General features: G+C 36.6%; 1 protein-coding gene across 2 annotated transcripts in view; it reads right to left on the reverse strand.

Moving 5' to 3' along the window:
- Upf2 (UPF2 regulator of nonsense mediated mRNA decay) overlaps positions 1 to 26,625 on the reverse strand; it is a 115,616-nt gene that overhangs the window by 12,820 nt on the left and 76,171 nt on the right. The window contains exons 13-19 of one of the 2 annotated variants that reach the window (XM_036188005.1): positions 24,610 to 24,813; positions 23,425 to 23,700; positions 20,843 to 21,026; positions 14,870 to 15,009; positions 7,977 to 8,078; positions 7,641 to 7,739; positions 2,780 to 2,947 (exon numbers count right to left, since the gene is read on the reverse strand). In XM_036188005.1, the coding sequence (XP_036043898.1) occupies positions 2,780 to 2,947; positions 7,641 to 7,739; positions 7,977 to 8,078; positions 14,870 to 15,009; positions 20,843 to 21,026; positions 23,425 to 23,700; positions 24,610 to 24,813 (1,173 nt within the window). The remainder of the gene's footprint in view (positions 1 to 2,779; positions 2,948 to 7,640; positions 7,740 to 7,976; positions 8,079 to 14,869; positions 15,010 to 20,842; positions 21,027 to 23,424; positions 23,701 to 24,609; positions 24,814 to 26,625) is intronic. The other variant, XM_036188006.1, reaches the window with a different exon arrangement.

Raw genomic sequence — 26,625 nt, forward strand, 5'->3', positions numbered from 1 at the left:
AGAGAAAGAACAGAGAGGAGAATAAGGGAGACCTAAAATGTGATGACTAAATTTTCTTTTAAAAAAAGTCTAGCTCTGGGTACAACAACCTAATTTAGGATTCTAAACAAAACCAGCTCTCACTTCCCTCCTTAGAGACAGAGTAAACACATAAAGTCTACAGAGAGCAGAGAGGTGGGCCTTCTGAAAGCATAAGGAAACCTGCTTAGAGCTCTGTGTGTGTGTGTGTGTGTGTGTGTGTGTGTGTGTGTGTGTGTGTGTGTGTGTACATGCACACACATGCATGCCTGCCTGCACAGAGGAGAGGGTGGGGGTAATGAAGGAAGCTAGTGTTTGATTTTAACATGTTAACTTTAACGTTAGTCATGTGAAGTCCTTGCTGGCCCTATTATTGTGCGATTATGGAGACTTCTTTATATACCAGCTAGCAAAAGAATGGTATAAAGTAGGAGTTCCATGATCCCTTATCTAAACAAGAAATTATGGACAAGAACAGAGATACTCATCTAGAAATTAAAAAAAAAAAATGCAGAAGGGAATTTTATCTAGTCACATAGCCCAAACACCAGACAGACTGAGAAAGCAGTATGGAGGGTGGGTGAGCATGGCTGCAAGGTTCTTCAAGCCTCTGTGACCCTCAGCCTTGGGGCTAGGGTGCTAGTGATTGTCTTAATTTCTCCCTTTTTTTTTTTTAAACTGAAAAAGAAGGAAAGGGTATCAGGTCTTACCTAAGTGGGGGTTGTCTTTTCCAAGGAGCAGGCCCTCATCCCTCATACCTGCCTAGTAGCTTGGCAGCTAAGAATAGAGACTCCCAGCCATACTCCTGGAGGTCAAGAGTCAGGGCTCCTCTTCCTGCCTAGGGAGCTAAATGACTCCCTATCTTGCCTACTCCCAAGGTTTGAGTACTTGCACTCCAGTTCCTTGGAAAGGTGCAGAGGAATACTGCAGTGTGACACAGTTTCTGGGTTCTAGAACTCTTACTAAACAAGGATAAAGGCATGTAGGTGGCAGCCCATTTTGAGCCCCAGGTTCAAGAAGGGGCTAGTTCCAGGTTCAGGTCTTAGCAGGTGTGTGCAAGGAATCAGCATCTTTGCTTGGGCTTCCATCTGTTGGCACTGGTGACTTAGGATAATGCATAGAGCTGTTCTTTGTCCTCAAGAAGCCAATTCGGGGCTGGAGCTAGGCTTGGAAGACCTGGGGATACGTGACAGGACTGGGCCTCAGCTACTAGATCCAGAAGAAGCTAAATCCGAAAGGATAGCAGGGAGGCAAGCTGGGCCTAGGACTGTGGAGGAAAAAGGGACAGAGAAGCAGACATCCATGTGAAGTCTCTGGCTCTATTATTTTGTTATCGAGACCTCTTTATACACCAGATACCAAAAGAATGGTATAAAGTAGGGCTTCCATGATCCCTTATCTAAACAAGAAATTATGGACATTCACCAGGAGCTAGCCCTGCTAATCTTTCAGGGACTCTTGCTTACTATTATCCTCTTCCTAGGGATTTTCAGCCTCCATCTCCAGGAAGACCTTTGTTCAATTTGTCTCTCTTTATGTGAGATAGACAGACAGGCAGACAGAGAGTGTGTATGTCAGAGGATAATTTCTGGGAGTCAGTTCTCTCTTCTCAGGTGGGTTCTGGGGTTGAACTCAGACTGTCACCTGCACCCACTGAGCCATCTCACTATGCTGGTATCCTTACTTTGAATAAACTCATCTTTCTATCAGATGACAATCACTGAAAGTCTCCTTGTCCCTACTCCTGTCACTCTTTTTACCTTGCTTTAGTACCCTCACATTACCCCAAGCTGACACTGAATTTCTCCCTAATACCTCCCTAAACCAGAAAGAAAGCTCCAAGAGAGGAAGATTTGCTTAACTTATGCTCTATACAAAGGGCCTAGCATGAAAACAAACAGACAAATGGCTATGTGAATAACATGAAAACCAAGGAGTAGACTTACCTGTGGCAGCTATCTTATTTCATAAAACCTAGTATTTAATTTTAATATACCATTATTTTACTTATCATTAAAATGGAAAAAGTGTTAATTATTACATGAGTTAATCAACTTTAGAAATGAACCTGATATCAGAAATGATAAAACATAAAACAGAACCGATACATGTGCATCTGGGAACTGTTCTGAGAGCTAGCCTTTATCCCTGTATGCCATGTCTTATTATCTCAGTAGGATATAAGACCCATGAGGAGAGATGTTCCATCATGTATGTCACTATAGTCCTAGGACCTAGACACATATACATGCTTAGGGGCTCAGAGTTGATGCTTAGTAAATATCTGCTAAATGAACACATGAATCCCTAAAATAATGGCTTAATAGCTAAGGAAATGATTTTGAGGGACCATATGTAACATATGGCAAAGAAAGAGATTATAGTAAGACTAAAAGAGAAGGCACGGGGTCAGAGAACAGATTTCAAGGAAAACTTTGGCAGCTCAGCATTTTCTTGAGATGTTAGTATCTTCTTCTCTACCCATACTGAGCTTCCTTATATATAGTAAAGATAAGGAATTTATATATTCTTACAAATATATATGCACTTAGAATTTAAATGTCCTTTCCATTAACTCATATCCATTCTGTAAAAGTCAATCAATGCATTTCCACACATATAATGGACAATATTTCTACCACTGAATGTTTTAAAAGTTTCCATTTCTTTTTATAGAAAAAGAGTAACTTAGAATTTATTAAACAGAGTTAATTCTCACACCTGATAACCAACAATTAACTACACAGTGGACATTTCTTACCTGCTGTTTATTGCCTTTTCTTGTTAACATGACAAATGGCATTGTGTCTGCACACTCTGTCTCTCCTTCTCCCCCACCAAGTGGGGGCCCTTTCCTCAGCTGGCTTTTGAGATGCAAAGGAATAGCAACATCAAGTTGGTGCACTTTAACAGATTCACCACTTCTCTGCTTCAAGACAGAAATTTAAAAAGTATATAAATATTCTGAGACACAGAGAAATAGAAACTGCAAACAATGGTATTTCCTTTTCTTTCTTTTCTTTTTTTTTTTTTTTTTTGAGACAACGTTTCTCTGTGTAACAGTCCTGGCTGTCCTGGAACTCACTTTTTGTAGACCAGGCTGGCCTTGAACTCACAGAAATCCATCGGCCTCTGCCTCCCAAGTGCTGGGATTAAAGGCGTGCGCCACCACCTCCTAGTCAACATGGTGTTTCTTAAAACACAACCCTAAGATCCAGGGACTTTGAAACACAAATGAAGCCAAGGACTATCTCACTACCTAAAAAGCTACAGATTTCATACCACACATCTGCTATTGTAATTACCAGAAAGTCTCAGTGTGTGAAGTCTGACTCTTCCACTAGACTGAGGGCTTATTACCCTCTCTCCAGTACCAAAAGCAGTACTTTACATACAACAGGGGCTCTAACACTGAAGAACAAATGAAATCTGTAGCAATTCATATTAACTTCTTGGTTGTAGTATCAACTGATTTTAGAATTTACAATGAATTTTCCAAATGATTAATTATATGAACCTCCATTGATGCTTTCTTAGTGTTAAGCTTAGAGGTAGTTAAGAGTAAAATGATTTAGTCAAGGGGTGAGGGGGGATGGCTCAGTAGGTGAAGTTTGGATCACTAGCACCCATATAAAAGGTTGGGTATAGGGGTTGAAGAGATGGCTCAGAGGTTAAGAGCACTGACTGCTCTTCCAGAGGTCCTGAATTCAATTCCCAGCAACCACAAGGTGGCTCATAACCATCTGTAATGAGATCTGGTGCCCTCTTCTGGCCTGCAGTCACATATGATGTATACATAATAAATAAATACATCTTTCAATAAATAAATAAATTAATTGATTAATAATAAAATAAGAGGCTGGGTATATTAATACTTGTAGTCCCAGCGTTGGCAAGCAGACACAGGAAAATCCCAGGGGCTCACTGACAGTCTAAGCCAATCTCTAGGTTCAAAAAATAATGTGAAGAGTGACAGACAAATACACACAATGTCTATCAGTCTAACACACACACACATACACACAGGGAAGGGGTGGGGGTAATTATTTAGTGTACCTTCAGAAAGCTTGTAAACTTTTAAATGAGACATATGCAAAAGCTATAATGCATTAGAGGTACTTACTACTTGTATAGAGGTGACTAGTTATGTCTAACTGGGAGTTGGTAGGTACAGGCATTTCATGAAAGACTGAACAGAAATGGGACATTTGAGAATATTAAAGACTTAGTGTAACTTCTTCCAAGCAGATGGTAAAATAGCAATTTTAAAAATAGAGAAAAAAATTTAAACAGAAGAACAAGTGTAAAAGCAGGGACCTGAAACGATGTATTTAAGAAAGTGGGAATCTTAAATTTATGCTAACAATTCCTGTCTACATCCTGTAGCAGGCCTGATTCCTTTCAAGGTCTCAAAATTGTTCTTCTAACATCTAAATCATCTTTTGATACAAGCTTCATATATTCAAGAGACTTGCCAATCAAACAAAAATGACAGTTTTATTGATTTTTGTTTTCTAAGTTATACTTTATTAGAACTGGCCTGATATAGTCCCAGATTCATTAGATTTATGAAGATCTTTTACTTAAAAAATGAAAAGTATCATTAGGCAAATCTTGACCTGTATTTTTAAATTATTAATGATTACAAAATTAATACATTCTTTTTGTAAGATATTTAAATACAAAAATGTATTCGTGGGCTGGAGAGATGGCTCAGAGGTTAAGAGCACTGACTGCTCTTCCAGAGGTCCTGAGTTCAAATCCCAGCAACCACATTGGTGGCTCACAACCACCTGAGGTCTGGTGCCCTCTTCTGGCCTGCAGTCATACATGCTGTATACATAATAAATAAATAAATCTTTTTAAAAAAAATATATTACTGTATATACTAATTCCTTTATCTTACCTCTCTCTGTCTCAGCCAAAGATGCAACCACCATCAGTAATGGGTTATATTCCTCCAGAGTTTCTCTTACATATGCTAACATACACATACAAACAAACAACCAGTACTAAGCAAATTGTCCTACATTAAACACATATATGATTAATTTGTAGTGCCAGAGATTGAGTTCAGGGCCTTGAACATGTCTAGGTACATCCTACCACTGAGCCACATCCTCAACCTTTTTATTATTTTTCTTGAGACATGTTTGAACCCACTAAGTTGCCCAGGGTGGCCTTGAACTCATTCTGTAGTCCCATCTAGGAGCGTCACTTTGGGAAGTATTGGAAATTTTAAGAGGTGAGAACTTGTTGGAGGAAATGCATTATGGAGAAAGTACCTCTGAAGAGTCTTTACCCTGACTCCTGAGGTAAACAGTCTTTATCATACACCCTACTACCATGCCTCCAGGCATAAAGCAGAAATGGACTGAAACAGCACTAAAAGTAATCTTTCTTCCCTATAAGTTGTTTTCTCAGGTGGTTGTCACAGTGACAAGAGGTCTAACCAATACTAGCCTGGCTGTAGGAAGCAAGTAACTGGAGACATGTTCTTAGGAATGTATCTTGTCCCTGGTCCCTTGTTTCCTTGGGATGACATGTTTCCTAAATCATGCACTTCCTTCATGACGCTTCTGCGCTGCTATAGGCCTAAATGTAATGGAGTCAATCAAGGACTGAAGCCTCAGCCTCATAATAGGACTTTGCCTCAAACAACAACAGCCCCCAAACAAAACAAAAACCAGAGAGACACTGAAGGCTTCTGTGAAAACCTTCCCACTCCAAAAAAAGGGAAGGAACAGTTAAGACAGGAAGCTACTAAAGAAAGTCCTTAAAAATTGTGATAAAGATGCTGAAGTGTAGTTCTCCACAGTTGATGGCCTCTGGTGGGGGTGGGGGCCATGGGGGTGGGTGGGAAAGGACTCAGTTTTCTTTAAGGGGCTGAGTATGACCAAGTGTCAATGAGTATATGGGCAACACAAATTGGACTGGTGTTTTGATTTATTCTTTAGTTTTTTTGGAGGAAGGAGCACAGGTGTGGGAGGGTAGACCTGGGAGGAATGGAAGGCAAGTGTTCAGGGTACACTGTATGAAATTCCCAAATAATTAATAAAAATATTATGTTGGGAACAAAACAAAACAAACAAACAAAAACCCCAACTAACCAAACACCACCACCCCTAAATATATATACCAGAACATCTGGATATATAAGCAAATTGGCCTAATCCTTAATATTTGTATAATGATATTATAAACTTAATAACTATAGGAAGAGTAATAAATACTTTGGAGAGCGATGAAGGAGATATGTTGATCCCTTCAGTAACTGTGCCATTAGTAAAATCCAGTGTTTCTTCTCGAAAGAACCAGTTCGTTAGCATATAGTGACCTAATGTCTTAAACAAACCAAAAACAAGACAAACTGCCTTGCTCTACAGCCTACTCTGGCCACTCCCATCTCCCCTCCCTTTCTAGCACAGACTGATCAATAATTATCTATTGATGAACACTGAACATCGTCACTTCTTCCCTTCACTGAACCTACCGCAGCACTTGCTCCTCACTAACTCCATGTTCTAACAAAAGCACTGTTACACCACCAAAGAGGGACAGTAATTTATAAGCAGATGCAAACGACCCAAAGGATTTTCTCTCCAATTATAGAAAAATGTAATTATTCCAAATTACTATGGTATTTTAAATAATTACTATATTGAGGGTTAGGGATGCAGTTCAGTGCCCAGCTAGTATGTACAAAGTCTTGGGTTTGATCTCCAGCACCACGTACTAAATCAAAAACAAACAGCCTTGTGAGTTCTGATAAAATCTAGTTTATTAGCTGGGCAGGTGATCTCTGAGTTCAAGGCCAGCCTGGTCTACAGAGTGAGTTCCAGGACAGCCAGAGCCATAGAGAGAAACCATGTCTCACCCCCTCCCACCAATCTAGTTTACTAATGTTGTGGACACAAAGATTTATTGATCTTCTGGTGGTGTCCAACACTGATGGTGGGAACCAAGCTCAGTAAGGGTAGTGCATGCTCTAAAAAATGACTGTTCCCGTCGGGCGGTGGTGGTGGTGGTGGTGGCGGTGGCGGCGGCTTTAATTCCAGCACTCGGGAGGCAGAGGCAGGTGGATCTCTGTGAGTTCGAGGCCAGACTGGTCTCCAAAGCAAGTTCCAGGAAAGGCGCAAAGCTACACAGAGAAACCCTGTCTCCAAAAACAAAAACAAAACAAAACAACAATAATAATAGTAATAATAATAATAATAATAATAATAATAATAATAATAATTTTTTTAAAAAGGGTTGGGGATTTAGCTCAGTGGTAGAGCGCTTGCCTAGCAAGCACAAGGCCCTGGGTTCAGTCCTCAGCTCTGGAGAAAAAAAAAAAAAAAAGACTGTTCCCAGTCTTACATTAACTACATTTATCCCCCCACCTCTCTCTCTTCTTCTCCTTCCTCTCCCTCTCCTCCCTCTCCCTCTCCATCTGTCTCTGTCTCTCTCTCCCCTAACTGCAAATCAGGGACCCGGGATGTGCTGGCAGTAACAACTTATGTACATGAGGGAGATATGCTACAGAGGTGGTTGTTTACAAAGACTCTCACATCAATCAGACTTTGTGCGCTACAATGTTTTGTGTTCAAAAGAGTCTTTAAACAGAGAATATTTCATACCTGAAGGTTTTCTAGCATCATTTTGTCCAGAGCTTGAATGAAGTCCTCATCTTCTACACAAGGGACATGTTTCAGTCCACCTCCTTTGATCATCACCTCCTTATCAAAACAAAGAAAATGCCACAACAAATTTTCACTGTGACGCTTCATAGGTCAGAGGTTTTCTATACCGATGTGGTCAACATAACCAAAGAGTAAAGGTTAAAAGAACTTGTTACCAAAGGGAAAACTGAGTGCAAGTGAGTTCCCAAGAAAGCTATTTATCTTACATAATAACAGGCTAAGATTCAAATATTAAAAACACTACACAATTAAAAAAAATCCGGCCATACATACAGCATTCTCTTCATCAGTTTCATTCTCCTTGTTGGAATCTGTGAGGTAATCAGTATTCTCCTCTTCCTCTTCTTCTCCCTCATCATCATCATCAGAACCCTCCTGAAATTAACATCAGTAGATGATTAAAACCCTTTGAAAGAGGACTTTTACATGCCTTAAGAAGCTTCCTTTTATGGAGTCTGTTCAAAATGAATGACAGGACAAAGTCAGAAGGCAACATTCCTACATGCCAGAGGCTAAAAGCTAGTCACAGGTCAAACAGCGCACAGAGCTGTGGCATGCCCTGAATTACATGGGAAAGCGTTTCCTGAGTCTTTAGTCCTTCTCGCCTCTAAAGAGGTTTCTCACTGCAGTTATTTTTGAATATCCATCTAATTCTGCAAACTTCAAATTTAGTATCACCAGTTAAAAGCCATGATATGGAACTAAATTTTACAAGGTGCTTTAGTTTAGAAGTGTTACCTTGGACTTTATTGTTCCCACTTTTTACAGTAAAAACTGAACAAAAATTCAATCTGCAGCTCAGAATAGTTAAGTAACTTGCCCAAGGACCCACTGTTACTCAATAGACACATGACTCTCAAACATGAGATTCCTTTTTTTCCCTTCTTTTTAGCTTCCCTGAATGAGTGAAAAACATGCTATTCTTTCTGTAGCTTATTTCACTTTACATAATACCCTTCAGTTCCATTCACACTGGCACAAGTGACAGGACAGCACAGAAATCATCAATGTTTGAGACAGAATTAATAATTACCAACCTGATCATTACATGGTGTATCTAGGTACCACAAACTATACACTCAGTAACTAGGTCAACTAGGTGTCAATAAAAGTTTTAAGTCCACTATACTAAACTCAGCTGCTTTCAATGTGCCAAGATAAGTGAGAAATACTCCCTAAAATAAATGACTTAAATTTCTGTGGGGGGCCAGCTGCCACCATTATTTACCCCATGGACTCTTGAGGAATGAGGTATAAGAGACTTATTTAGAAATAGAGGGGAGAGAAACAGAGAAAACACAGGATAGACTCGGGTGGGCCTGGATCCTTATCCACTGGCCCAGAACTTTATTACAAAGGTCTATTTATTATTATTAAATAATGCCATGGGGTGGAGCAAAAGACCCCACCCTATTCCCTGCTAGTTACAGTCAAGTGTTGACCCTTACAAACATCTGGTACCCAGGCCCGTGGTCCAATCAACCTCTCACACAGTCCTGCTGGGCACAGCCACTAGGAAACCTAATAAGCTACAACAAATTTATACTACTATTAGTTGTGCATACGTAAAACAATAATTCCAAAGTCCTAAAAGTATGCTCTTACTACAAACATCTATAAAGTTTTTAGAGTTCTACATGGAAAGACTGCATAAAGAATATGATGTCTAGTAAGTAAGTGTTCTCCAGAAAGCCTGATGACCTGAGCTTGATCCCTGGAATAGCGGAATGAAAGAACTGACTCCCACAAGCTGTCTTATGAACTTCAAATAAGTGCTGTGGTACACATGCACCCATACCTATCCACCACCTCCAATAAATAATAAAAGTTTAAAAAAAACATTAAAGTATAAACTTCATTTTCTAAATGCAAGAATTATTTAAGGTAGTTCTGCAATTTAAAATTAAATTCACAAATGATGCTCTTAGTTAGGCATACTACATATGCTTATAATAAATCCCAGTAGCTAAGGAAGCATGGTCAGTTCAAGGTTATACTGTTGAGTTTCTGTTTGAGCCAAGCTAGAGTCACCTGAGAAGAGGGAAACTCAAATGAGTAACTGCCTCCATCAGACTGACCTGTGGGCATGTGTGTGGGGCATTATTTTAATTAATAATTGATGTGGGGTGGGCCAGGCCACTCTGGGCAGGTGGTCTCGGATTATTTAAAATAATAATAACTGGGCAGGGCTAGAGAGATGGCTCAGCAGTTAAGAGCAGTGGCTGCTCTTTCAGAAGTCCTGAGTTCAATTCCCAGCACCCAAATGGCAGCTGACAATTGTCTGTAACTCCAGTTCCAGGGTACCTGACATCCAAACACAGACATCCATGTAGGCAAAATACCAATGCACATAAAACAACAACAACAAAACAAAAAACAAACAAAATCCTGGGCAAGCCAGTAAGCAGTATTCCTCCAGTCTCTGCCTTACTCTCTGCATCTAGACTCCTGTCTTGCCTTTCCGAAATGAAGGCCTGCAACCTGTAACATCAACTACACCTTCCTCCTTCCAAGCTGCTTTTGATGATGGTGTTTACTACAACAACAACCCAAGCAGGACAAGGTCATCTTCAGGTACAAAGTAAATTCAAGAGCAGCCTAGGGTACATGAGACCCTGTCTCAAAAATAAGCAAGCAAGCAAACAAACAAAAACACACAAAACAAAAAGCTCATCTTATATTTGCCCTTGAAGAAAATGAATTATTGTTTGTGTTGTGTGTATAATATAGTTTAGGGGACAGGGTCTCTCACTGAATCTAGGGCTCACTGATTCGGTTAGATTGGGTGGCCAGTGATCCTCTGGGATTATCTCATCTCAGTCTCAGAGATGAGATTATATGTGGGTACTGGAGATAAAATTCAGGTGTTCGAATTTTGCAAGACAAGCACTTTACCAAATGAGCCATCTTCCCAGCCCCTCCCATAAATCAATTAATAATAAAAGATGCTTCCTATTAAAAAACTAGATTAAACTAAGCTAAATGAATTAGCATCACCCCCTATTTCTCAGTCAATAAAACTGCATCTCAGGATTGGTTCAAGGACTCCCGTGGAGTATAAGTATCTCCATCCAGATCGCTTAAACTATCTAATGCAATGTAAGTGCTACATAGCATTGTCTCAGGTATGACTAAAACAGTCTGCATATGTTTAAAACAAATGTATTATTCTCGAATATTTTTTATATGTGAATAGTTGAACGCATAAAAGAAGGGCCAACTGGATAAAAACATTCATTTTTGAAAAATAAGAATACATCTGTTCTGATTTCCCTAAATACTAACAAAATAATGGGTTGAATTATAAAGTGATTGTTGATACACCACAAAACCTGAGCTGGTAAGGAGAAGCAACATAATAAGTAACAAAGTGCCCATGATGTATACTGGCTCTGCTACTACTCTGAGAGAGTGGGCAAATTATTTACCCTATTTGTACTTTAGTTTTCACTAATATCAACTGTATTTATAAGAAACAATTATATAGTGTACCTATGATAATGAACAGAATAGCAAAAGTTCAGTAAATAACTATTATTGCTATTATAACAATACATTTTATACTTTCTTTTGATAAATTACATGTTGCAGAAAATTATGTTTTAGTAGATCATTTACTTAATCTTCAGTAGCTATTTGAGTTTTATAGCGGTTAGGAGGTGCTAAGACATATAAAACAACCAAGATGGGGTTGGAGAGATGGCTCAATGGTTAGGAGCACTTGCTGTTCTTGCAGAGGATCCTGGTCCAGTTCCTAGAACCCACATGACAGCTCACAATGGTCTGTAGTCCAGATGTAAAGGCTCAGTGCCCTCTTATGGCCTCTGGGGGCACAGCACACACATGGTATAACATACATACATATATACATAAATACATACATGCTAGTAAAACACTCATACACATAAAAAATAGAACCAAGATGAAAACAGAACAGTAGCTCTGTTGGGAAGGGTACTGAAGAACTGAACTCAAGGTTATACGCATGCTTAACATACATATATATACCACTGAGCTAAATCCTTATGATGCCCTACTGAACAGTGACCTTGGAGGGTGAGGAGAAGCATTCCAATCTCATTTTTCTCAAAGTCAACACATCTTTTTAGCCACATAACTACTCCAATTAAACATTTTGTTTGCATTTCTCCTTAGCAGAGATACATCATGTGCAATATTACCTTCTTTGATTTGAAATATAAGTAATACCCTTCCAAAGCAAAAAGTTCAACATTGAAAACAAAGAAATGGGGGCTGGAGAGGTAGATGGCTCAATAATTAAGAGCACTGGTTGCTCTTCCAAAAGACCCAGGTTCAATTCCCATCATCTACATGGAAGTTCACAACTGTCTGTAACTCCAGTTCCAGGGAATCTGACACCCTCACAGACACATATGCAGGCAAAACCCCAATGTACATTAAATTAATAAATCTTAAAAAAAGATCTTTAAGAGAACAAAGAAATGCACTTAAAAAGAAAAATACACCTTGCATTCTTCACGTAAGAAAGCTGCTTCATATTTACTGAGGATGTTAAATTCATTAGATTTTATCTAATTAATCACACAGAAAAATACAAAGACAATTACTAGTGTTAAAATCTAAAAGGAAATGCTGTCTCATTTCCCTGTGTTATATAAAGTACTTAAGCCAATTAAATTTATATTACAGAACTTTTTTCTATAGCAATTTCATTTTGAAAATAAATCAACATAATGTCTGTCTGTTATGCTGAAACCAATTATGGAAACATACTCCAGCTTTCAATTGTTAATTTACTTTTCATCTACTTTAAGGGAGCTGTAGGTTTGAAAGAGAAAGCAGCAGCACATAAATATCTAAAAGTACATTCCTGCTGTCTATAAATACTAGCCAATTAGGAAAGCCACACATATTGACTCTTCTGCTTTTCACAATCATTCATTTCTAACAGTAAAACTACTTGTGTAGTTAAATCACACCACATGTTTGTTAATAGCTAGAGAACTTATAGGCTTAAAGAAAACATGGTCTTCAGATTTTCACTTCTCCTGCAGAAAATCTTAATTACCTTAAATTACTGGGCCCTTTACTCTTTAATTCTAAATGGAGCTTTAAAAATATCTACTTTTTGCCGGGCGGTGGTGGCACACGCCTGTAATACCTGATTTAGGAGGCAGAGGCAGGCGGATCTCTGTTAGTTCAAGGCCAGCCTGTTCTCCAAAGCAAGTTCCAAGAAAGGCACAAAGTTACACAGAGGAACCATGTCTCAAAAAACCAAAAAACAAAACAAAACCAAAAAAAAACCTTTATGACTCTATGAACAATTAATATTCTTTTAAACACTAAACTACATATATTCTCTAAATATCTAGGTTTCATATACTCAAACCAAAACTTTAAAACTCAAACTCAATTTCCTCAAATACTTAAGTATTAATTATAAGCTTTTTTCAATGTTGAAAAGCTATCACACCATCCTAATTGCCTTAAGCACTCAACACAAAAAGTCATATACACTTAAGTCATAATGATTGTGTAATTTGGGATGTATACAAAAATCAGGGAACTGTTCAATTTCTGATTTAAATTTTACCCTCATTATTATTCTACCTTATATTTAGCCTACTTAAAAACAAAACAAACAAAAGTCCTATTTTTAATATATATATGTATGATTTATTTTTTTCATTGTATCTGCATGACTATTTTGTCTGTATATACATATGTACACTATGTGTGCCTAGTGCCTGGGGACAGAGAGGAAGCTGTCTCCGTTGGAACTGGAACTATAGGCAGTTGGTGGGCTGCCTATAAGTGGGTACTAGGGAGTGACCCTATGTTCGCTATATGAGTAATAAGTGCTCTTAACCAATGAGCCATTTCTCCAGCTTCTACTTTATATTAAATTACATGCATGTGTTTGTCTGCATGTGACCACAGAGACCAGAAGGAAGACATGGGGCTGGAGTTAGAGGTGATTCTGAGTCACTGAAGTGGGTGCTGAGAACTGAATTCAAGTCCTTTGCAGGAGCAGTATGTGCTCTTAACTTCTGAGCTGTAATTCCAGACCCTACCCTTTCTTTATTTAAGACAGGGTCTCTCATTAGGACTCACCAAGTAGGCAGGGCTGGTTGGGCAATGAGCTCCAGGAATCCACTTGTCTTCACTCTCCAGAGCTATAATTTCAAGCACTTATTAATACCCTATCTGGCCTAGGTTTGTTTGTTTTAAGACAGGGTCTCTTTACATAGCTCTAGCTGTGCTGGAACTCACTATCTAGACCAGGCTGGCCTTGAACTCACAGAGATCTGCCTGTCTCTGCTTCCCAAGTGCTGGGATTAAAGGCATATGCCACCATGCCTGGTTTTTTTTTTTGAGTTGTTTGTATTAAAAAAAATTTTTTTTTGTACTTGTATTTTGGGGACTGAATGCAACGGTACTCTTGATTGCATGGCAAGCATATCACAAAGTAAGCCATTTTCCCAGGAACAAGAAAACATTTCAGTGGATCATAAATGGCAGAGAAGCAATTTCACATACTTTGGCCTAAGAGTCATAAATAACAAAAGGGCAAACTAATTATTATGTACAATGTAATGTAAGATTTCAGAACTACTCAAGTTGGTAAGAATAAAGCAAAGTATATGAATATTAGTCAATACAATTGTTTTTCAGATTGTAAAGCCCATAGATTGTCCACATTCAACAGTAAGATTAAGATACATAGGAGATAAAAAAAAATTTTTTTTCTCAAATTGCTAATTAAATAAAAATGCTATGATCAACCTAGTTTTGGTATCTATAAAAACCCTTAATCAAGGGATATTATAATAGAAATATATTAGCAACATTTTCAGCAATAAAACTAAGGAGAAGATCTCTATTAATTAGGAAGTCTTCACTCAGGCTGGAGAGATGGCTCAGCATGGAAAAGCACTTACTGTCAAGCCTAATGGCCTGAGTACAACCTCTAAAACCTGAGAAAACTTACTCCAACAAATCAGTCCCTGAGCTCCACTTGGGGTGCTGTGGCACAGGTAGAGGTGTGTGTGTGTGTGTGTGTGTGTGTGTGTGTGTACATATACACAAACTAATGTAATAAAAACTTTTAAAATATTTACTCAATCAAAATATTCCCTACACATATATCCACAAACTTATCTGTTAGAAATAAAAGTAATTACTTCTTCTTCTGGTTCATTTACTTCACTTTCATTTCCAGACTGTTCTTCAGTTTCAGCTCCTCCTTCTTCTTCTTCTTCATCCTCTTCAAGATTGTCCCCTTCTGTCATAGAATCTTTGGACTCTTTATCATTTACTAGGCCTTGAAAACAGGACAAAAGTAGAAAAATACATTTAGAAAGATAAATGCTATACTATTGTTTTTATACCACTTCACATAAAAAGTATGAATTAAATAATAGCCATTTTCTCAGAACAATAAATGATCAGAACTGAAAATAATTGTGAGAAACACTGTAAAAAACTGTACATTTCTAAGCCACCAGACTAGAAAAAAGAAAAATAATATGTATATATACCTCTTTTCCCCTTTCTTATAGCTTTGAATAATTAAAAGGTTATCCTGTTTAGACTCAGTCTCAGACATATATAGAACCGAACCCATGGCCACACTGTACAAATAATAGTTCAACAATCCCTAAAACTACAAAATAAATAAGTGAATAAAAATCATGTCACTTAGCTGGGGGTGGGGGGAGGGGAAGGGCGGGCGGCGCAGAGCCAGGCGGATCTCTGTGAGTTTGAGGCCAGCCTGGTCTCCAAAGTGAATTCTAGGAAAGGCACAAAGCTACACAGAGAAACTGTCTCGAAAAACAAAACAAACAAACAAACAAAATCATGTCACTTTAATGGAGAAATTGCATTTGGCTATCAAGCTGAATACACTTTTCTTTATCCCCCCGAGACAGGGTTTCTCTGTGTAGTTTTGGAGCCTGTCCTGGATCTCGCTCTCATTCTGTAGCCCAGGCTGGCCTTGAACTCACAGATATCTACCTGCCTCTGCCTCCCGAGTGCTGGGAATAAAGGCGTGAGCCACCACCGCCTGGCTCTGAATACACTTTTAAGAGGAAAGAGGCAAAAGCACACACAGCTTTGTTATACAGTTTAAGTTTTCTTTAGTAGCAGCATTTTCTCCCTCAGGGAACTTACTGGCCCAAATCTTTCCCTTCCTGTGCACTTCTCCATCTCACTGTGCAGCTCTTCCTCACACTGGACTGAATTCCAACCAACTCGTCCTACTTTGAAGATACATATAACGTAGTCTTATCCGACCTGTTTCCCAACTCTTTCCCACACCTTGCACAGAACACTTTGTCTTTAATGTTGCTCATCCACTCACTATCCTTCCCAATGGAGTATAATGGAACATGTTGCTTGAAATCTCATCTGTTCTTCCAATCTGGTGTAAGATTACCTACTGCCTGTTCCTGAAGCACATGGAGCTCTTTACATGTTGAATCTATGACATCTTACTTCTTTTTTAATAATTCCATAAATGCTGCATAAGATCATTGAGGACAAAGAACTTAGTTTACATACTTCAAATTTATAGCAGAGGCTATAAATTGATAATATAGTAGGTATTTAGTAAATAAGTTCTAGTTACTTACAGAATTTTAGTGAAATACAGGAAGAATTACTGATAATGTGTATTAGTCTTCTCATTTTATGAATACTGAATGTGAGAGTCTGAATAACTAGACAAATTAGTAACAAGAGAAATTTACTCTAGTTTTCCAAGCCTAGCAACTGGTGAAATTATACAAGTACCAAGAAATTAAACTACCTATTTTCAGTCTGGATGGAAAAGGAGAATAGACGAATGAAGCTCAGAAGTATCTGTTTTTAAAGCAAAACTGATACTGAAGAAAAACTGATAGTGTCTCAAGTTACTTTTCCATTTATAAAAGTGTTTACTTATTGCTTACTAGCTTCCATACGTAAAAGTAGCAGGTTTTATACATGTATATGTTTGATTGATTCTAAAATATTTATTTATTTGTATATGTGTATAAGTATGTTGTGTGTGTATCATGCTATGGCATGAGTGTAGAGGTCAGAGGACAACCTGCAGAAGTCAGTTCTCTCCTACCATGTGGGTTCCAGGAATCAAAGTCAAGGTCACATTTGGTGGCAAGCATCCTTACCAGCTGAGCCATCTTGCAGACCCCTAACTAGATTTTAAAAATAAAATATTTGGGGGATGGAGAGATGGTTCAATGATTAAGACTGCTTTTCCAGAGGACCTAGGTTCAATTCCCTACACCCACATGGTAGCTTACACCTGTCTGTAATTCCAGTTTCAGGGGACCTAACACCCAGAGCAAAGTACCAATACACATAAATAATAATAAAAAAATTGACTAATAATTGTCAAAGGCAAACAATGCAAATCCAGGAGTTTACAAAGTAAATGTTATCAGTAAACATATCAACACAGTGATAACTTATGAGATATGAAACATTATCACATTATTGTCTTCCCTCCTTTAAATATGCATCACTGAGAAAACATTCTGTAAGCAACTGTTTTGATAGTCATGCTTCCAAAGTATCAGGAAAAACAATATTATTTCTAACATTTGTATTTGTACTGCAACAAAATTTCAAAACCAATTTGTAAGTACTGCCTTTTGCATTTGCTCAACTAAGAAAAATGATCAAACTCCAAATACCTAGGAAACACTGTCAGTGTAAACAATTGTATGAACTATATAAAGGACATATAGATAACAAAATGTAAAATACACACAAAATTTAGACTATTAAAATGTTAGAAGTATACTTGGGGAACAAAATAAAACACGTTTATCTTTCAACTTGAATTGCTTGATAATTCAGTTTTCCTGCTCATCACAGTAGTGATAATAGCTATAATGCCTCTTTTCAGGTTATTTAACTTGTATTTCTCTGCTTAGCTGAAGTTATCCTCCATATATCTGGAAGTCATAAGAGCATGTGTTTTTGTTTTGTTTGTTTGTTTGTTTTTGTTTCTTTGTTTTTCGAGACAGCTTTGGTTTCTCTGTAGCTTTGGAGCCTGTCCTGGATCTCACTCTGTAGACCAGGCTGGCCTCGAATTCAGAGATCCACCTGCCTCTGCCTCCTGAATGCTATGATTAAAGGTGTGTGCCACCACCGTCCAGCTAAGAGCATGTGTTTTTTTATCCTGTCTTATATATTAACTGTGCTTTAATTTGAGCTTTGTTGGTCACAAATGACACCTGAATCATTCTGGCAAACAAATCATACACATTAAAACAAACTTTCTTAGTTTACATATATCATATTCATTTACCTATCCTTACAGATGCTATTCTATCAGTTTGCCTATGCACTTCATACTAAAGTGGTAATAACCTGGCATGGAAATAATTTTTATCTTAATTTCAAATTGTATAAATGTATGCATTTTGTGTGGTTTTGCGGGTTTGTTATTTTTTTTTTCTGGGACAGTCTCCCTTAATATTCATACTGGCCTTTGACTCTTTGCCTATGCCTTCCAAGGCTGAGAGTACAGGTGTATATGCCACTAGACTACATATATGAAAAATTTTAAACAACCAAATTTATTATTTTGGGGTGCATTCTCCTACAATTTTAAAATGGAAACACTAGTACTAGATCATTTTTAAGCTTTCAAAAAATAAATATTCAACCCATTTGGTTCACTGGTTTTCTTTATTCTATTTTTAAGAATCTGTATTCATTATATGCTAAATTGCCTTATATTTAATTAGAATTAGTTTTAGACCTTTAATCGTTTTTGGCTTTGTTTAGAATTTAAGAAATTCTTGGGGTTGGGGATTTAGCTCAGTGGTAGAGCGCTTGCCTAGCAAGCACAAGGCCCTAGGTTTGATCCTCAGCTCTGGGAAGGAAAAAAAAAAAAAAAAAATATATATATATATATATATATATATATATATATATATATATATATATATACACACACACACACCTTATTTTCTTTCTTTTTCTTTTTTGGTTTTTCAAGATAGCGTTTCTCTGTGTAGCTTTGGCTGTCCTGGAACTCACTCTGTAAACCAGGCTGGCCTCAAACTCACAGAGATCCGCCTTCCTCTGCCTCTCAGGTGCTGGGATTAAAGGTGTGTGCCACCACTGCCTGGCTTGAATATCTTATTTTTACTTCTCTCATTTCTGTTCTTTGCAGTACTAGTTGGAACTTCCAAAACAAAATTAAATATCATTTTGGCTTTTTTAAAATTTTTGTAATTTAAAGAAAAATATCTTAGCCCCCTTTTCTTTTTATCTACCTAAAGAAACTAAAGTCAATTAAAAAAAATAACAAAATGATGTAAAATTGGGAAAATCTTAGAGTCAAACAATAGAATTAAGTAATTAAGGCATATCCAAAGAAATATAATCTATTTTATAAAAGCAAACAAAGATTTAAAAGAAGTCCAGTTAGAAAACTACAAAAACCATGAAAAATTAAAAAAAAAAAAAGAACACAAATTATACTAATGCATCATTCTTTCTGAATGCAATACAGGTGATTTTCTTTGTATTCTCAGAATTACTGCCATAAACATTATCTACCATAATACTGTAATAGTTTAAGACATTAAAAATCATTTTAGTGCTCCCACTAGCTTCACTCTTTGTACTGGATGCTATAAAGCTAAAATGAAGTGTTTCCAGGTGCTTAAAGACAAACAACGGCAAAAATGCATGATGCTACAGTCTATCAACAGAAAGCGGACTTAAGGAATACTCTCTGCATACAACCTCTGCCTTTTCTCTAACCTCTAAAATCAGGAGGAAAACAGAGACAACTTGGGCACAGACCCATCTTAAGTGCTACCATCTTTAGAGTTTCAAACCATAAATAGTAATTCACTTTTCCCCTCTTCGGGCTCCTCCTAGGAAGGTCAAAGTCTTTTACTCTTTAATTTACAAAAACAACAACAACAACAGCAACAAACAACAACAAAACAATCTTTTCTCTTTCCTTATGCCCCTATATGCAGTTGAACCATTTATGAAAACTTCTGGGCCCTAGGCTGCATCTTAACAATTTCAAAACATACAGAGAATGTGAATACTTAAGATGATAATGCTTTGCCTGAAATGATTGTTTATGTAATTGAAAATCTGAAAAGAGAAAGAAATTGGATAACCTAGGTCAAGGTTGAAAAGCCAAGGTTGAAAAGCCAAGACTCACCCTAGGTCTTTGTGAAGTGAGCCATACGACAAGTCAGTACTTGCACAGTCAGTGGCAGGGATTTGAAAATCAGGCAAGCATAAGCATATTCTCCAAATGAGGATTTACCTTGGAGATAGCAAGTTTATCAATATTCTGGATACCTGGGGTAAGGCGGGGACTATTATTTATGCCTTTATTTTAAGCTGGTTCTTCAGACATGTAACACAATAAATTAATAGTATAAGTGTAACTGGAAGTAAAGATGTGCATGAACATACCAAGCACTAATGAGAAATAAAATAGCTTTACCAACTGAAAATGTAACATGGAAAATACAATAAAAACAGATGATACAGAAGAGCTATTAGCATGTAAACTAGGTTGGTATGACTAGACCTTGTACTTGTTACCTGGTGACAAAACTAATATATTGCTATATTCTCTGGGGGTGATGTTCAAAGGTTAAGTCTTCTGTAGCCAACTCAGAAGCATAAAGAGAACCGTACTGATAACCTTTTAGCAGCACATTTTCACTAGACTCAGCCAACTCCACTAATGAATGAGATCTGAAATTTTGTAGTTATTCCAAATTTCTAAGTGGTACTCCTTTCCAAACTCTGAAGCCTGTGTGTTCTCAGGAATAACAGCAGCTAAAAATACACTATACATATGAGACACTTTCATCCAAAGGTTTGATCAGAAACCAGAGTCTAAAATTAAAAGCAGTTCACAAAACTGTATTTTTTCTTCACTATCACTTACTTTAAGTCCTGCTTGACATTTTATTTCAATTTGAGATCACTTAGTGAAACTAACAAGGTAACAAAGGTCTCACCTAACCCTATTATGCAGTACTCAACATCAAAGATACAAGGTATGCAAATACAAAACTGACTGGAAACATTATAAAACAGACTACAGACAATCTAACCAAATCCCCTTCATTTTCTCTCTGTAATGATTTGCTTACCTAGTTTTATTAAGAATTCTCGTTCCAAGTCTTGTACCTGCCTGATGGATTCTTCCAGAGAATTACAGAGTTTGATCTTTGGTCTTAGCAGTTCTAGTGTATCACTGATCATGTAATCTATATCAATAGGAAATGGATGGTCTTTTGTCCAAACCTCCAAACTTTTCTTCCACCAAACATAACGCTGATAACAAATGAAAAATAAATTTAGCTATAAGAAATTAATAACAAAAGTTTAAAATAGTAAGTTGTATTGTGATGTTACCTAGTTATAATAACTAAGTTAAACAAGAAACCTATACTTTTTATTAAAGGTCAACAGCAATGATCCTACTTCCAATTATTTTCTCTTATCTATATAATTTTGAACCAGTTGTTGACTTTAAACATTTTTTATTCTGGCTGCCATAGGTTTGAAAAAAAAAAAAAAAGACATGGAGAAATTATAAACAAAATGCCAAATACACTTTCAGGTACTCTGAAACAAAGGTAGAAAATCTACTTCCATACCCCAGAGTTGATACATTTAACTTTATAAAAGCAGATTTGATACCACAGTTTGGATAAATTGTCATTATTTTTTCTATTGCCACTTGCTTCATTTTTTTTTAAAAAAGGTCTATTAAAGTATTTGAGGGTAAAACTTTTTGAAAAATACAAAAATAAATTATGAACATTTACTAAGCAGCTACTATTTACACACTAAGTAGATATTTTTCCTCTATACTAGTGTGTTCTCTCATTCTACCCTGTTCTTGTTCTAATTCCTAATATACTCTAACAAGCAGCACAATCTAAGCATATGTATTTTTATGAATTTTCTAAAAATATAAATATATATTCGGTACACAAACATGTTCTTCTGGGTGCTTCCGTCTTCCCTTCACCTCGTGGCCTAGGCTCTTGCTATTCAAAGTGTAGGCCTCACGAGAAAGCTTACTGAAATGTAGATTAAACTCCAACCATCTTAGTGATGTCCCATATAATACACATGTACTTGGAAGTTCAGCATTTTTCAGCTGATCCTTCCCACCTTCCTTCTAAAGCATAACCTGTACTCTATTTTAGTGAGATATGACAATCTCATCACAGAAGACTGACATTCTATATTCTAGGCAGAATACAATAATCTCATCTGAAGCCTAACTCATTTCAAACTCTCAGACCTTATATATATTTCTGCCACATTTTTCTGTCAAATTAACTTGGAAAACACACCTTTGTTAATTTTCAGTTCTGAGTATTTCTGAGTAGCTCTTTTTTCTCCGAAGCTAGAATAGCAGATGTTAATCAAGGATTCTCTTCTCAAAGAGATTCTACCTTGGATATTAATACTTATAACCATCTCTTTCAAGCAAAACTCAGGTATTTAATATAGACACCTCCAGTTTAAGACAGTCCTATAAAACAGGGACTTTCACCCTCAAACCTGTAAACTCCTTCCCTCATTTCTTGCTCATAAATTTGTAAAATAAGGCAGTAGGTATAGGAGTATGAGAACGTTAAAATGAAATTCCCCAACATTATTATTTCCAGATCAATCCTAGCTACTACTATGTGGATACATCTGATGCCTCAAGTTATAATACTTCTTTCTTCTCAAGAGGTAAATTGCTAACAACTGTGGTTGTGTAGAATCAAATACTATTGATATTTACTCAGCAACATCTTAAGCAGTTGATGATGAGCTATCATTTCTTTTTTTTTTTTTTTTTTTGCCAGAGCTGAGGACCAAACCCAGAGCCTTGTGCTTGCCTAGCAAGCACTCTACCACTGAGCTAAATCCCCAGCCCCCTAATTAGTACTTTTATTGTATTTTACAGGGAATGATGACTGAAGTATGTGCAATCAACCTAGAAGTTAACTTCTGTGATACAAAATTTATAGAAGTTGTACAATTACCCTGTATTGAATTTAATTTACATCAAACTTATTCTAAATCACAAATTGTGGAATAAATAAAAATAAATATGAAAAGCACAACCCAAAAGTTTACTAATGAAAACATTTACTTTTTGCTTTATAAATGCTTACGTGATCTGTTATTTCACTAAATAGGTTAAGTAAGTAAACAGGTAAGTAGATAAATTGGATCTTTTAGAAACAAGCACTTTGGATATGAACTAAAACAGACAAGAGAGAAGAATATTATCAAGTTGCAAGTAGCTGGTTGTGGCACTGCACATCTATGATCCCAGCACTTGGGAAGCTGGGGCAGGAGGATCATGAATTGAAGGCCAGCCTGGGCTACATGGTGTCACTTTCTAAACAAACAAACAAACAAACAAACAAACACCCCCCCAAACCCTCAGGTACTTTAAGAATTACTGTATCAAATACCACAATGTATATATTGTGCCAAATTCACAATCTATATAATTCTTAAAATTAGCAACCAATCATTATCAATGATAAATGCTACAAAAAATTAGAGTGTGTTTGTGTGAATCCATCACACAATTTAAGGTCTCTACAATATGTACAACCTAATTATGAACATATAAACAATACATCATTTCTTTGCTAAAATTTCTGTTGTATATTCATTCAAAGATAAAAAATTGCATATTGTGTTTACATACCTGAAAATACACAAGGAAGCAGTCAAGTTTTCGTTTACTGGAACCTCTGTCAAAGTACTGGCCACAGGTATCCAAAATAGTGCACACTAGTCTAATTCTGAATAGATGCTCAGGAGGGTCCAGTGAACTTGGAGAACCATCAGGGTTGACACCAAATGAAGTAAAAGAATAAAGAGTTCTGAAAATAACAGCTGATTCCACCATTCTGTAATTATAAAGTTCTCCTAAGAACTTGGCACTACTGATACGCCTCTGGTTAAATTTAGGTTGATTAACCTGAAAAACAAAACAAAAACACCCCACAGGTTTTCACTGAAGGGTAGCAATATTAACTGGGGGGGGTTAATTCTAACTTAACAGTATCAAGTATTCAAAGAACATCCAACAGAGAAATGAAGACACTTTTCTTACTCCTTGCCTAATAATGTGGCCACTTTTAAATATCTTGTCACTTTCTAGGCATATAAAAAACATGTTAAGATATTGTTGAATAAGTTGAATATTAAGTTATTATTAAATGAACTTTTTCTAGTTATACTATAATTCTTCCTATCAGCCCATTCAACCTGTTTTCTTTGTAACCTATGAATCAAGAAACGCAAGCATCTAGTTATGTAAGATTTATATTAAAAGGAAAGTACTTAAAGAAAATTCCTATAATTGTCAAATTTTTTAATTAATAACTTATAGATTACTCTAAGTTGAGTCTCAATAGTAACCTAGAAATAGTAAGAATTTAGTATAATCTGACAAAATAAGCTTAAAAGAACTTCAGAAAAAGAATGAAAAAATACTAATGATTGTCTGAGGTTGTAGCAGAAAATTTAGCACACACATTTACTCATAAGTAACTCCCAAGGAGCAGCAAATGATTTAATGCAAGAAAGGAATAGTTTTTCTAATTATTCTTCTTCTTTCTCTTTGTCTTTATTTATTTATTTTATTTTATTTAGATTTTTCATGACAGTGTTTCTCTGTGTAGCCCTGGTTGTTCTGGAACTAACTCTACAGACCAGGCTGGCCTCAAATTTACAAAGATCTGCCTGCCTCTGCCTTTTGAGTGTTGGGATTACAAGCATGTGCCACCACTCCCCAGTTCAAATTATTATTTTGAATAGTAGGATTTAGAGACTATTTATGTCCTCCACAAATTCTAACCTGGTGACTATAAAAGAAATCTGTTACCTCCATTCCCAGTCGAATATCTTCGAGTACTCCATCCACAACATGGATCCCAACATCCTCCTGGTAGAGCACTAGCCCTGCTAAGAGGTTGGCTACACAGTGGATGCTATTGTATTTCACATTCCAGATGTTTATCATACAACAAATAACATAGTCTTTCACTTCTTGGTCTTGCCAGGGCAACTTTCGCATCTGTCTCAAAACCTACATGAAGAAAATATTGCTTAAATTATTAAGTATGTATAATAATTCAAGTACTTTAGCCTTATTATCATGCAGACGGACAGAACTTTTAAAATCTGAAATACTTCAGTTTTCTTACTTTAGAAACAGGTAAAATAAGATTTATTAATTTTAAAATTTTATTATCATTATTCTCTAAACCTTTCCATAATTTCCAAAAATTCCTAGAGTATTTGGGTTCTTATGAGATGACTCAGTAGTTAATTACATGGCATGTACACACATAAAAAATTTAAATGTAATAAAAAATAATCAAACTAATAGTATACAGTCAAAGACTCAGCTCAATGAAAGAAAAAGGCCAAGGTTTGCCAAAGTTAGTGTTCTCTTATACCTTATTTGACAAAAATAATCATATTTTTAAAAAATCAATATCCAACAAAAACCTCAAATTTAGACCAATGGAACAGAATGGATGACCTAGAAATAAATTTGCATAAAAACACACATTAGAAAACAAAACCAAAGACAGTTTTTTTTCAGCAAATCAAATCATACTGGATATCCACTAAGGAAAGAATGAAACTAGATCCATCCATCTCCCTTCAGAAAAACCAATTTAAGATGGATTAAAGACCTTAATGAAAGACTGAACCTTTGAAAGTGCTAGAGGAAAAAAGAGGAAACACATCAACAACACACACAGGCACAGGAAAGGCCTTCTTTTTTTTTTTTTTTTTTAAAGAGTTATTTATTTATTATGAAGACACCAGATCTCATTACAGGTGGCTATGAGCCACCATGTGGGTGCTGGGAATTGAACTCAGAACCTCTGGGAGAGCAGTCAGTGCTCTTAACCGCTGAGCCATCTCTCCTGCCCCAGGAAAGGCCTTCTTGAAAGGACTATATAAGCATAAGAAATAATCTCAAAAATTAACAAAGGAGTTGTGAAAAAAAATCATCAGAATGAAGAGATATAGCAAATGTAAATTGATTATTATTGTTTATGTGAAAAAGTATTCAAATCCTAAGCCATCAAAGAAAGACAAATTAAACTACATTATGAGTCCATGCCTAATCATAATGACTACATTAAGAAAACAAATGACAACAAATGCTGGTGAGAATGTAGGAAGAGTGGTGGAGGCACACGCCTTTCATCCCAGCATTCGGGAGGCAGAGGCAGGTGGATCTAGATGTAAGCTCAAAGTCAGCCCAGCCTATATAGTGAGTTCCAGGACAGTCAGGACTATGTAGAGAGACCCTGTCTCTAGAAAAAAAGAGGAAAAGAAGAAGAGGAAGAGGGGGAGGAAGAGGAAGAAGAAAGGAGGAGGAAGAGGAGGAGGAGGAAGAGGAGGAAAGATTAGAACCCTGTATTACAAATGGTAGGAATATTAACTAGTATAGCCACTATGGAAGTGAATGTGGATATTCTTCAAGAAAACTAATAACAGAACTACTACTATATGACCAAATATACCACCTGGGTATATATCTAAAGTATTCTAAGTTACTGTACTACAGAGATACCTGAACATCCATTTTTATTGATGTACATCTTACAATAGTTTAAGTTATGGAAATCAATAAAGATGCCCACCAACAGAGGATGAATTAAAAAATGTAGTACACAATGGAATCTTACTCAACTGTAAAAATGAAATTAAGAGATTTGAAGGAAAATAGAGCTAGGATCATTATGTTAAGCAAGATAAGTCATACTCAGACATACATCACATATTCCCTCTCATGTGAACTCTTAAATTTAAATTTGTGTGTGTGTGTGTGTGTGTGTGTGTGTGTGTGTGTGTGTGTTTGCAGGATACAAAGTCT

This window comes from Onychomys torridus, chromosome 5 (genome assembly GCF_903995425.1).
Source record: "Onychomys torridus chromosome 5, mOncTor1.1, whole genome shotgun sequence".
NCBI lineage: Eukaryota > Metazoa > Chordata > Mammalia > Rodentia > Cricetidae > Onychomys > Onychomys torridus.